The sequence below is a fragment of the Pteropus vampyrus genome, unplaced genomic scaffold (genome assembly GCF_000151845.1).
Source record: "Pteropus vampyrus isolate Shadow unplaced genomic scaffold, Pvam_2.0 Scaffold170, whole genome shotgun sequence".
Classification (NCBI taxonomy): Eukaryota; Metazoa; Chordata; class Mammalia; order Chiroptera; family Pteropodidae; genus Pteropus; species Pteropus vampyrus.
The window spans coordinates 2,039,600-2,053,238 of record NW_011888951.1 but is presented as its reverse complement, the minus strand read 5'-3'; the positions used below and the strand labels follow the sequence as shown (position 1 = coordinate 2,053,238).

The following is a 13,639-nucleotide window of genomic DNA, read 5'->3' as shown; positions in this document are numbered from 1 at the left end:
CTATGCTCTAGGCACCATGCAAAGAGCTGTACATATGTGGATTATTCCATTTAATTCTCATCATGACTGATGAAATAGCACTATTATTATCCCAGTGTTATCTATGAGGAAACTGAGGACCGGAGAAGTTAAGTGACTTGCCCAAAGTCAGACAGCTAATGGTGGGGCCAGGACTTGAACCCATGCTGTTTTACTCCACTCCGTGCATGGCTGCCACACTTTCTGGGATTCACTGATGAATGGAACATAGTGCAGTGGTCCTCAGACTTGAGTGAGCATCAGACTCATCTACAGGGCTTGCTAAAACATGATTGCTGGGCCCCACTCCCAGAGTTTCTGATTCAGTCGGTCTGGGATGAGGGCCTGAGAATGTGAATTTCTGGTGAACTCCTAGGGTTGCTGATTCTGCTGATCTGCAGGCCACACTTTGAGAACCACTAACTTAATACAATGAATGAGGCAGCTGGAGTGGGGAGCCTTGGGTTGGGGCTCCAGCGCTGCCTTTTTTCCACCTCTGTGAATCTGGGCAGGTCATACTTCAAGCCTCTGTCTCTTCATCTATGAAAACAAGGATAGTAACGATAATCATCCCCAAAGCTTGATGGTGAGGATCAAATGCGTTAACAACATGAAAGCATCTGGCTGCTGCCTGGTGCTTAGTGAGGGGTCCTCACATTCTCTCCTTCCTGTCTCTTCCTCCTGAAGTGGTCCCGTGCAGTGAGGGGTCTTAAGCCTCTCTCTCTAACCGATTCGCCCTGTGTTGTCGAACAAGTCACTTTCCTACTCTAAGCCTTAGTTTCCCCATCTGTAAAACAGAGCGGTTAAACTAGATGGCCTCTGAGATCCTGTCCAGATGAGAAACAGTGGGAACGGGGAACCCAGGTGTCTTTGCCTTGTCCAGAATTTTGAGTGTCACGGCCAGACTCCCACCTAGTGGGTCTCCCTGGGGCCAGAGAGTCTTAAGGGACTGCTCCCCTGTCTCCATCCCTAGGGCTATGGTGCACTACTCCTGCCAGGAGCTGTGCCGCATTCTCTACCTGCTCATCCCACTCCTGGAGCGAGGTGACGAGAAGCACAAGATCACTGCCACCGCCTTCTTCGTGGAGGTACAGTCTGGGCACTGGGTTATGGGGATGGGAGGTGGGGGGCTGCTCCCAGGCCTTCCCCTGAGCATAGGCTTCAGTTCACATTTCTAGTCTTTTTTTTCCTTTGCAAACAGTACTTAACAATTTACAGTCTTTCATGAGCTTGATTTCTCTTAACTATGAAGACCTTCCCTCCTCCCACCCTTCTCTCCTCTCTCCACCCCTTCACTACATTCCATTCTTCCCAGACTCCACTAGTGCCCCAGGCAACCACCATCCTTTGCTCGGCACCGCTATGTGCCAGGTACCAACTGGAGAAACAAATATAAATTTGACTCCACCCTGCCCTCAATGAACTCTTGGTGTAAGAGAGGAGACGGAGAATACCCCAGTTATAACATGGGGTACCATAGAGTGGCGTGTGCTGAGATGGGGGCAGCCCACCTAGGCTGTGGTGGGAGAATAGAACACTTGAGGTAGTGGGGAGCATCAGAGAGGGCTTCCTGGAAAAAGTGACATCTAAACGACATCTAAACACTTTGCCTGGCTCTGCAGGCACCAGCAGAACATGCTACCTCCAGGAGGACGAGCCTGGATCTTGGGGTCAGGAGTCCTGGGTTCCAAGCCCCAGCTTTGCTGGGTTCTACTACTAATTTCTCACATGTCCCCGGTGAGAAAAGGGAAAGTACCATTTCTCGAGGGCCTACTATGTGCCAAACACTGTGTTGACGTCTTTCATATGTTAGTCATCCAACTAATCTGCACAGCAGCACTGCAAAGAAGGACTTGTAATGCTCAAGTTTAGCTAAGATAAGGGGCATTTTTCAAGGTCACACAGCTCAAGGAGTCCAGAGAGATTCAGACCAGGTCTACCTGACTGGCTCTACTCTATCCCAGTCAGCCTTTTGGGAGAGGTGCTTCTCTCTTAGTCTGCTAGTGGCTGCCACATGGGTTCTTTGGGGAGGTGGTGGAGGTTGGACCTTGCTAGATATCAGGGATGATGCTCCCATGTCCACCACAGGTGAAGGACTCTAGACTTAACCTTTCCCAGAGCTCCCTTGGAAGCCTGAGCAGTGGCTCTTCCTCGCTAGAGCAAGGGTTCAGTACTTCTCCCACTCCCTAGAAGAGGAGGCCTGCTCAGGGCCAGAGTCAGGCCCATCATGTTTACTGTAGTGCTTCGATGTAGCTCAGATGTCCCTCCCTGGCTACCCTGGCTATGCTGTCATTGTCTTGTGTATACTGGCTTCTCTCAATGATAGGTAAACTTCTCAAAGGAGCTGTGTGAACCTGCCTATGCCTCAGTGTCATCATCTGTAATATGGGGATAATGAATTGCCCATCTGATAGGGTTTTGATGAGGATTCAGTGAGGTCTATAAAGCACTCAGAACAGCACCAGCACATAGAAAGCGGTCTCTGTGAGTTAGTTCTGTTGCTATTACTGTTATTATCATTATCATTTTCTGTGTTGATAGTGCCCAGCCCAGAACCTGGTGCAGAGCAGGCCAAAGTATCCGCTGGGTGGAGGGCAGGCTGTGGGAAGGGCCCTACCTTTCCTCTCCTCTCTCACCAGCTCTCTCTTCTTATCATACAGATACATGGTCTTAATAGTCACAGTAGATGTAGGGTATGGGCATGGGAACGGAAGGGAGAAATGATTCTGAGGACGACCAGGCAGGAACTGAAGACCCATCCATGGCTGCGGTGGGTGGGGAGGGCTGTGAGGGAGAGGAAGGAGACGAGAGTGATGTCTGGTTTGGGACTGGGATAGTGTGGGATGGTGGCTAGTGGTGCAAACCCTGCAATGGGGACACAGGAGGAAGGACAATTCTAAGGATGAAAGGAACCGGACTTCATGTTTTGTGCAACAGTGTTCCCTAAGCACATACTCCATACGAGAGCTCGCATTAGATAACGAGGACCCAATGAGAAACACTAACATGTGTCCTTAAGGAAACCTCCCGTGAATTGGAGAGGCAGATGCATAAGCAGATCAGGGCACTAAGGTCTCCATGTCCAGAGCTTCCAGGGGCCCAGAGAAGGGGGCTGTCAGCTTAGATGAATCCTGGGGGCACTGTCAATCATAGCTTCGCGGAGGTCTGAGTTTTGGATGGAGCCATGCAAGGTGAGGAAGGGCTAGGGCGGAGGTGGACGCCCTGGCAGGAGGGCATCCCACCCAAGCCAAAGGAACAAAACAGCCTGAGTCATTTCATGAACAATGGGCAGCTTGATTAGAAGCCAATTGATAGTAAGAGTGTAGGCAGAGGGTGGGCAGGTGTGAATGAGGACCCAGAGCAAGTAGAGCTGACGAGCTCTACTAGCTCTTCGGCTCTAAAAGTAGAGGAAAGCAGTGGGGGACATGGGGACTCTGAGCTAGAGAGTGACAAGTTCAGCTCTGCCATGAGGTGCTGATGGACATCAGGCAGAGATGTCCGGTGAACTACTGTTTTTCCAAGTTGGGAGCTCTGGACAGAGAGGCTGAGTCGGAGACAGACTTGGAATTTATTCACTTAGGGACAGCAGTTAAAGTCCTGAAAGTGGGGAGCTCATTGAGGAGAGTGGGTGGAGAAGACAGGGCCCGGGGCTGCCACCACTGAACACTGGGTGGAGACAGAGGAGCCACTGGCTATCACTAACTGCACTGGCTAATACACCAGCCACATGGGACCTAGTTGGCCCTTGGAATGCAGCTCTCTGAATTGAAATGTATTGTAAATATAAAATTCACACCAGGTTTTAGACTTGGTTCAAAAAATTTTTAAGTGTAAAAATATACCAATAATTTTTATATTGATTACATGTTAAAATGATAATTTTTGGATATACCGGGTTAAATAAGATGTGTTATTAAAATTAATTTTACCTATTTCTTTTTACTTTTTTAAAAAGTAAAATTTAAACTAATTCATGTGGCTCATATTGGACAGCGCTGACCAGACACCAGTCATTCATGCCCCAACCCACACTCAGCCCCTAGTCATCTAGTGTGCATTATCAGCGCGTGGGGAGATGGGTCGGGGGCTGCCCCTTCGGCCCAGGGGGTACTCACTGTTACTCTCTCAGCTCCTCCAGATGGAGCAGGTGCGGCGGATCCCCGAGGAATACTCTCTGGGGAGAATGGCAGAAGGCCTGAACCACCGCGACCCCATCATGAAGGTCCTGTGCATCCGAGGCCTGGTCATCCTGGCCCGCAGGACTGAGAAGGTGAGCCTAGTCATACTGGCCTTGGGCTGGAGGAAGGATGGAGCTGGCCATCATCAGATGCTGGTGGCTGGAATCAGAGCCCATTTCTGCCCCTGCCCCAGTTGCCTCATTTGTAAAATTGATATCCCTTAATAATTCCCTACATATTTTATTCTTTTAGAAATAGTTTCTAATCCAGACTTTCCACAACGACCTTTAAAGGCAATATGTATAAGATGAGCTGGGGATGGTAATTATTCCTGTTTTACAGATTAGGAAATCAAGGCCAGGATTATTGAGGCATCCTTAGCATTTTAAGAAGGGCTCTGTTTTTCCTACCAATCCCTGTTGCAGCTTATGATATATAGAGCAGGATGAAGGGACAGGACACAAAGCTAATTAACAATACAAGGAAGAGAGTAGACAGCAAAGGGTCTCAGGTATCCAGGCCAGGAAGGAGTCAGTGATGTCAAAGTGAGCTTTGGGGAAAGCAAGAGCTTGAGTGAGGGCATTCCGGGCAGGTGGATAGACATAAGCAAAGGCTTGGAGGTGGGACTTGCTTCACCATGTTAGCCCAGGTAGGAGCCCCCATCCCAAATGCTCCTGCCCCATAGACTGCCAAGGTGCAAGCCCTTCTGCCTTCCATGGTGAAGGGCCTGAAGAGCGTGGATGGGCTGCTAGTGATGGAGGCAGGCCGCAACCTCAAGACCATCTTCAAGGGGCAGGACCGGAAACTAACTGACAGTTCAGTCTATGTAGAGATGCTGCAGGTCCTGCTGCCACACTTCTGTGATGTAAGGAACCCTACTGGGGTGGGGGTGGGGGCGGGGAGTGAGAAGGGTCGGGGGTGAGCATATGGAGGGCAGGTGTTTACTACTCCGGGGGCTACAATAGCTCCCATGGCCCATTGGGGCCTGGGCAGGGCCGAGTCAGCCCAGGGCCGTCGCACCTTGCTCCAACTCATCTGTGTCTCTTTGTAATTGGTTGGCACAGAGAAAGTTCCTTTTCTAATTGGTTCTCACAGAGGGAGCTCTTTTGTAATCATATCTCCCTAGAGATTTGCCTCATTGCCATTGGTTCACCTACAGGGGGCACATTTTTGTCCTGGCAGCGGGGAGCATTTTGCTATTGGCACTAAGGCACCTTTTAGGTGCGCTAGAGCCCTGGCTGGGAAGAGTGGGTGGATCCCTGGACCCAGGCTCCAATGAGGGGGATGCCAGCCCCAGATCAGCCTCACCAGGTGGCCTCCACTGTTCCCTGACTCTTTATCTTCTGTGGCTGGGAGGCCCTTCAGAATGCATGGAGGGAAGGCAGTGATGCCTCCACGTGGGGGAGCAGAGGCCCAAGGAGCCTCTCGGAGGTGGGAGCATGCTTGAGCCTTCCGGTCTTTCCCAGTCACGGGAGGACGTGCGCTCCTCCTGTGTCAACCTGTATGGCAAGGTGGTCCAGAAGCTGCGGTCACCCCGCACCCAGGCCATGGAGGAACAGCTGATCAACACCCTGGTGCCTCTGCTGCTGACCATGCAAGAGAGCAACGCTAAGGTGGGCCGGGTAAGTGTGCGCCGGCACCAGGCCCTGCAGGCTGCCTCCCTGATCCAGAATCACTAACAATCCGTCTTGGGGAGTCTGGTATCCAAAGGCACCCATGTCAGGAATCCTCCTCAAAACAGTTGACTTCACTTGTACATTTCAAATAGGAATTGGTTTTCTAAAATCCTGTTTCACGTAACATTTTTTCTGGAACATGTCCTGGCTGTCCTGGAATTCCTCAGCTCTGGTATTCTCTTCCTATTGGTCCCCAGATCTGTGTGAAGACCCTGTTCCGCTGTTCCTGCTTCATGGCTTGGGAATTGCCAAAAAGAGCTTATAGCCGGAAGCCCTGGGACAACCAGCAGCGGACGGTGGCCAAAATTTGCAAGTACCTTGTGAGTGCTTCCAAGACTACAGTGGTCCCTTATGAGTATGTTGGAGGTGGGCAATTCTTTCCTTTTCTTTTTCTTCTTTTTACATCTTGACTGGCAATTCCATGACCACTCACAAGTGGTTGGCTTCTGAATGTTCATCCCCGTCTCTGACTTCTCGCCTCTCTTCACTCCTGGTGCTCCCACTCTAGTGGTCTGCTGACACCTCCCCCAGCTGAATAACGCGCACGGCAAGCTCAGCATGTCTCTTCTGAACTGATGGACTTCCCATTTCAATTCTGCTCTGTCCCTCTAGATCCCCAAAGCTGAATCCAGAATCGTCCTAGACTCCTTCATCCTTCCACATTGGATCTATCTTAAATATCCTAAATATCTCTGATTCTGTTTCTCCCTCCCCACGCCCACTGCCATTGCCTTTAGTTCAGGTCTTGGATGTCTTTCACCTGGATCATGAATCCAGCCATCCAGTGAGTCTCTCAGCCTTTAATCTCATCTTTATTCCCCACCCAGGTCACTAGAGTGATCTGGTTAAAACACACATCTTGAAGGGCTTCATTGGCTCCCTTTTCTACAACAGTAATTCCCAGGTATATTGTCTGTGACACCAGTCCTTATAAGATATACCCCACAGGGGAGAAAAGGAGTTGTAAGACAAATAAGTTTGGGAAATGCTTCATCGTCACCTTCCTCTTGGAGATTTGCAATGCCATCAGCTTATTAAAGGCTCTGAGGTGTTTTGTGCCGAGGAAATGTTTCATGGGTGTTTAATTTATGGTTTCCCAAACTTATTTGACCATAGAACCTCCTTTCTAGGTAACACCTGAGAACATCCTGAGGTAGGAGCGAGCCACAAACACATGGTGAAATGCTGCCCTGCAGGACACAGCCCAGTTCTCTGCATACCATTTGGGAAGCTTTGCCATCTAGTCCCATCTACTTTCCCTGTTGTCATGCACTGGGTTCTCCAGGGCCTCCGAGACAGAGATTAGCAGGGAGGGCAGGGAGCAGGAGTGGAAGAGGGAGAAGTCAGGTTATAGTGTAGTTTTACAACAGCTCTCAGCAAACACTATGTGAAATTCCCCAAACTGGAGCCAGGGGTCAGGTCTTCAGACCCCTGTGTCTATTTGTCACTGGATGCCAGTGACTCTGGGAAGGGATGACCTTGGGTAAGCAGTTCTGTTCAGCCAAGGCAATCTCTATAGCTGGGAGAATAAATTTTCATATACAAAGGGAGATCTGGGCAGAGCATGGCATCCCCCACACCAACCTAATAAAAACATACAAAGTAAACTTGTTACTAGGATTGAGAAAAGGGTTCAGCACCACCATTATCAAAAATGCTTAAAATCTTCACAATCCAGCGCCAAATATTGTTACCATCATTTTATATACAGAGAAAAAGGCCTGGAGAAGGTGCTTGGTCAGGGTATTATTCAAATACCTATAGTGACCAGTGACTGGGCAGATAATGATCATGAGTGACATGGTGGTGGTAGTGCTTGTGGCAAGCTGGAGGGCTCAGTTCCTTCTGAAAGCATAAGTGGAGCACTCCAGCTCACTGTGTAGCTACTCTTGCCAGGTCCACTGGTTTCACAAAAAAAGCTAGAAACCCAGGTTTTTATAAGACATTAATTAGTAATTCATTTAGCTTGTTTAAAACACTGTGCTGGTCACTGCTTGGCCTGCCACTTGTGTACTGTGGGCTGACAGCTTGTGACCTCTGTGTTACACCCCTCTGGATTCTAAGTCTCTTCTTTGCTCTCTAGGCGTCAACAGCTTTGCTCATGTGAAGTTCAACTTCTAGCCTTAGCTTTAATAAGGGGTAGTAATCTATTCATTCATTTGTTCATTCATTCATTCATTCATCCAACACTTGCTGGGCACCTGTACCATGCCAAGCCTTGTCCAGGGTGCTGAGAACTCTGGGCTGAGTGAGATGGCCCCTCTCCTGGGGAAGCTCCAGATCCAGTGGAGGAGACAGGCACATTTAATTATAGTATGATGTCATAGGTGCCATGACAAAGGCTGTGCAAGATGCTGCAGAAATATCAAGGGTAGTGGGATCAGCTCCACCTGAGGGTTGTGGCAGATTTCAAGGAGGAGGTGGCTTTTGAGCTGAGCCTCAAGAGATGAGAGGGCATTCATCAGGTAAAGAAGAGAGGGAAGGGCACTGCAATCAGGAGCAATCACTTGTACCAGGCACAGATCTGGAGTGAGCTGGGCCGTATCCTGAGGTTGGTGTATAGTGTGCATGGCAGGCGGAGGCAGTGGTGGAAGTGGAGGCTGAGAAGGAACATGATCATGAAGGCTTTGCATGCCAGGCCCAGAAGTGTACTCCCTGATGTGCAGATTGTCAACAGAAGAATGATCAAATGAGATTTCTCTTTATCTCCCTCAACAACCTCTTAGCAGGATGCCTGCCCCCTACTTGCTTGAACTCATCCCGAACACCACTGCCAGACTATTTTATCCCAAATATTGCTTTGACATCATCCTATCAAGAATGAATGCTGGCTTCCTATTTTCTAATGCATATCTAAGCCTTATTTCTGTCTGACTTTTAGGAGCTTTTAAGACCCTCCTAATTCTCCAGTTTATTTCAAACTGCTCTGCAAGTTGAATCATTCACCCTGGTCAGACCTGTCTCTTTATGGATCATGTCCCTCACATGCCATGTCCATTCTCACCTCTGGCTGGACTTGCATTTTATAATTTTCCTTCCAGCTGCAGCAGAGGGTGGATTGGAAGAGGAGATATCCAAGGCAGGAGACCACTGAAACGATTCTTGTAATCGACTAAGAGAAAATGAGGCCTGGCCTCTGAGGGCTCAGGCAGAGGCCAAGATGGGTAGCAGAGAAGTTTAGGAGACAAGGGCCAGGGCTTGGCTGCATGACAGGGTCACCATTCTTAGCTACATGACGGGTAGAAGGGTAATTAGTCCCTCTGAGGGCCCAGCACTCTCAGAGGTTCTCTTTGTCCCAGGTGAACACCCACCAAGACAGCGCCTTCACATTCCTCAGCCAGAGCCTGGAGTATGCCAAGAATTCCCGGGCCTCCCTCCGGAAGTTCTCAGTCATGTTCATAGGTAACCTGCCCTGGCACGACTTGTCCTGCTGCTGGGGCTTTGCACATGCTCCAATTTGCTTCCTCCCCTTGGAAGGAAGCTGCCAGCCCTTTCGGCACCTGGGTGGATGCTTCCCCTTGGGTTTGAGGCTTGGCCAGGAGACAGTCATGGTTCAAATTAGAAAGGTCTTCCCTCTTCTAGGATGACTGCTTGGGAAGTAGGTCACAGGATGGATACTGGATCAGCAGAAGTGCTGTTTCCTGCTGGAGTACAGCCGGGTCCAGGCCTAGCAGGAATCTGCCATTCACTATGGCAGGAGGGCCAAGTGGCATAGTGGAAAAGTGAAGAAGAATCTCAGCTCCATGATCTCTTTTCAGAGCCTCAGTCTGTGAGATGGGACCAAGTATTGTTTCACAGACTGGATGAGAATATTTTTTAAAAATGCAAAGCCTGGCACATCTAGGTGCTCACTCGATGTTAATTACTCTCATTCTTCAATTTCCCACCATCCCAACCTCTGCCTCTGTGGGGAAAAAAACAAATAGCAGATTTCCCCTCACCCAGAATCCCCCACGAGACCCTTCTGATGACATGCTGGGTATGTCTCCTCCCAGCTGCTCCCCTCTCCACTCCCGAATAACTGCCCCAAGGACCAGGAGACCCTGCTGCAAAGAGGATTGGAGAGGATGGCGTTCCCAGCCCCCTCCCCCAACTTTGTAAAGCGGTGTTTCCTTTAGTGCCTTTCCTCAACTCACCTGCAATTGTTCATCCATCCAGTCATACATGCATCTACTCTGTGTCAGGCACTGTGCTTAGACTAGAGAAACAAAGCCCCCTTCAGGTGGTGATGCTGATGGGTGTGGGTCGGGGGGTGGCTGTTAGCATGATCAGTGCGGGGACAGAGGAGCCATGCTCACGACTGCGGGGAGTCCTCAGAATATGGGGTCCTGCTCAGAGGCCACTTCTAACATGGAGTGACATTGTTTCCCAGGTGCTGATTTCTCTCAGTTTTTTTCCAAATTAGTCATTTCTAAAAATGTCAGTGTTTAACACTCTGGGAGTCTCCTCTGTGCCAGGGCCTGTGCTGGGGAAACAAAGCAGAGCAGTGCCTGCCTCTGCCTGTAGAGAGCCCCCAGCATGGTGCAGTGATTCCAATCTCTGTGGGTTACTGATCTTTTGTGAGGCTCTGAAGAAAGTTATAAACAATTTCTCTAGAAAAATGCATATATCCATATGGCCCCTGTCCTGGTGCCATCCCTGCCTGCTGGACCTGTCCCCTCTCCCAGTGCCCCTCTTGGGAGATCTATCATAGGGTCAAAATGAAGTTCTCTTTTTGTGTCCTCATTTATGAGACTGGAAGAGGATGAGGAGGGCTTCTCTGAGGAGGTCTGGTCCAAGGGTGGAATGGGACTGTGGTCGGCGTCAGGAGGTGGGTGTGCTCACCTCTCGGATTATGCTCAAGGGTCCCTGGTCCCCTGCATGGACGGCATAATGACCGAAGATCGTCTAAATGAAGTTAAAGCCGGTAAGTTGTGCCCTGTGTTGGTGAGGTTGCAGGGGCCAGTGAGAAGATGAGTAGGCTCACAGTGGGTTATAAGGAAGGGCAGGGGTCCTCAGGCAAGGGTTCTCGACTCGATCCAGTTGTGCTAGTCTTTGTCCAAGCAGGTACATGGTGGATACCGTGGGGTCACCAAGACACAGAACATAGCCCACTCTAGGGGAGCTTACAGTATAGGAAACCAGGATCAGAAAACCAGACCAAAAAAAGCATTTAGTGCAAGGCAAGTGGTGCAGACTCTTAAGGGGGTCAGATTAATTTAGAAAAATGGGGAAGCTGATAGGAGCATGAAAGTAGGCTGGGGCGATTTAAGAAGGCCTCCTGGAGGAAGCAGGTTTTGCTTCAGGCTTTAGAAGGTATGATTAATTTGAAGAGCTAGGAGGTGCCTAAGCCAAGGCATGGAAGTGAGAAAAAAAGGTTGAGGTGTGAGACCTATGTGGGGACCTGGTCTTAACAAGTGGCCTCTCTCCACCTCATGACTCAGCTCTGGAAAACTTGAGACATGACCCAGAAGCATCAGTGTGCATCTGCGCAGCCCAGGCCCAGGACAACATCCTAGACAGCTGCTGGAGGAACTCCTGGCGGCTGCCGCACGGGAACACATGGGTATGCAACCCGGCCACCACCCACCGCTGGAGCCCAAGCTGTGAGAACCTGCCCACTTCCCACCAGCAGCGTTCCTGGATCATGCAGGCACTGGGGTCCTGGAAGATGTCCTTGAAGCAGTGATGTCCCTGAGCCCCCAGCCCTCCCCAGGGGAGGCCACAGCCCCAGCCATGCTCATCATAAATGCCATGTGGCTTACCTCTCTCCCCTGAGTATTTATGTCCTCGTGGAAGATGCCCTGGGGTCTGGAGCAGTCATAGCTCTGTGTGACAAATCTGTGAGAGGAGCATGGCCTTCATTGTTGACTCAGGTGACATTTACGACTCACATAGGCTGTTTGTCCATATTTTATAAGTGGGAAGCTGAGGCTCAGAGAGGTAAAGTGGCTTGCTCCAGGCCACAGAGTAAGTCTGCTGGATGTCTCAGTTTCCTCTCCCTCACAGGAAGACCATAAGAACAAACAGAGATGATGATTCAGGTGGCTTTTGGGAGAGTTAAAAAAAGAGACTCCTCTTACCCCGTGACATGATGCATATCCCAGAACCCTGATCTCTGAGTCCCACCCTTGAGTCTTTGCCCAGAGATTGGCCACCACTCATTTGGGCAACATTCACTGAAGAAAACAGACATGAACAAGACCCAGCTCCAGGCCCTGATACAGTGGTTCCTCACCGTTGGTGATTTTGACACCCAGGGAATATTGGACTTTTGATTGTTACATCTTGGAGATGGAGATGCTATTGATATCCAGTGGGTAGAGGTCAGCAATACTGATAAATATCCTACAATGCACAGGAAAGTTCCCACAGTGAAGAATTATGTATCTCAAATTGTCAAAAATGCTGGGGTTGAGAAACTTTGTACTAATGGAAATGTCAGAGATATATAGAGACACCAACAGCCCAGCAGGCCAGTGCTGTGATTAAAGGAAGCATGGGGGCTATGAAGTTTAGAGGAGATATATAGGCCAGCTTGGGGCTGGGGCATCAGAGAAGGCTTCTCAGAGACCATATTCCCCTCCAGGGGGTTTGGAAAGATGACCGCATGGTGTCTGTGTATGGAGGACAGCAAGTGTACATGGGACCAAGGCCCAAATGGCAATAGGTAGGTGCAACAGAGCCCAGTGGGAGGGGAGTGTTAAGGAGGGAGACTTCATCCAGAGAACAGTGGGAAGACATGGTGAGGAGGGGAGAGGCAAAAAGGGGAATGATGTGGGCAGATGGCTGCTTTAGAAAGCTCCCCGCTCACAGGGATACAGGAGCCCCCAGGCACTGCTGGTGGGAGGGTAGATGGGTGCAGACATTCTGGACAGGAATCTGTCTCTTTTTAGACATACCGAGTTTATGTATAGCCACGACCTTGCAATTTTACTCATGGGCACACATCTCAGGGAAATCTTTTCACAGGTCCATGAAGAGAGATGTATGAGGAAGTCTATCGCAGTGTTACTTGTGGTGCCTAGGAGGGAGGCATCTGACTATCCATCCTCAGGGAGTAAATGAGCATTGTGACATTCCACACAGCAGTTAGAGGTAGTGAGGTACATGTAGCATCATAGATGGGACATAAAACCTAGTGCTGAGTGAAAAAAGTTTATTAAAAACATATGCCCCAAAGAAGTTGCACTTTGTAAGAACACTTACAAATGGAAAATGCACATGAAAACACACTGAGTGGTGGGAGGGCATAAAGAAGAGGGCACTGGGACATAAAGGGGAATAAATAAAAAAGGGAGCAGAAGAAAGCCTACTCTTAATGGAACAAAAAGGCAATGGCCGAGGGTTGTGTGGATATGAACACAGGTAGGGAGACTTGGCTGGAGGCTTCAGAGGGGAAGCGGAGGCAGTGCTGGGCTGCAGTGTGGGATGGAGAAGGTGACCAGACCTGTGTGAGATTAAAGAAAGAAAATTTTCAGAACCTAGTGGTTAGTGGAGGAAGAGGAGGAATAGCAAGGCACCGAGTATGGTGCTCAGGTCTCTGGGTGGATGACTGGGCCAGCAGTGTTCCCCCACTGAGTGATCTCTCAAACCAGCAGCAGGTCTGGTAAGGGATGAGTCCAGTCTGGATGTGGAGAGCTTGAGGGCCTTGCGTGCCATGCTAGTGGAGATAGCTACCAGGTGGCTGGCTGTACAGAGGAGGAGCTCAGCAGTGGGATCTGAGACAAAACAGTTTTGGGGTTCATTTGTGTATAGGGGTAAGGTGAGATTCCCTGGGTGAGTGCG

General features: G+C 49.7%; 1 protein-coding gene across 1 annotated transcript in view; it reads left to right on the top strand.

The window, feature by feature from the left end:
• MROH7 (maestro heat like repeat family member 7) overlaps positions 1–11,587 on the top strand; it is a 39,571-nt gene extending 27,984 nt beyond the window's left edge. The window contains exons 13-20 of the mRNA XM_011370513.2: positions 992–1,106; positions 4,148–4,288; positions 4,882–5,061; positions 5,663–5,818; positions 6,070–6,192; positions 9,172–9,274; positions 10,716–10,778; positions 11,296–11,587. Of these exons, the coding sequence (XP_011368815.1) occupies positions 992–1,106; positions 4,148–4,288; positions 4,882–5,061; positions 5,663–5,818; positions 6,070–6,192; positions 9,172–9,274; positions 10,716–10,778; positions 11,296–11,540 (1,126 nt within the window). The 3' untranslated portion in view covers positions 11,541–11,587. The remainder of the gene's footprint in view (positions 1–991; positions 1,107–4,147; positions 4,289–4,881; positions 5,062–5,662; positions 5,819–6,069; positions 6,193–9,171; positions 9,275–10,715; positions 10,779–11,295) is intronic.
• Positions 11,588–13,639: the final 2,052 nt, after the last annotated feature.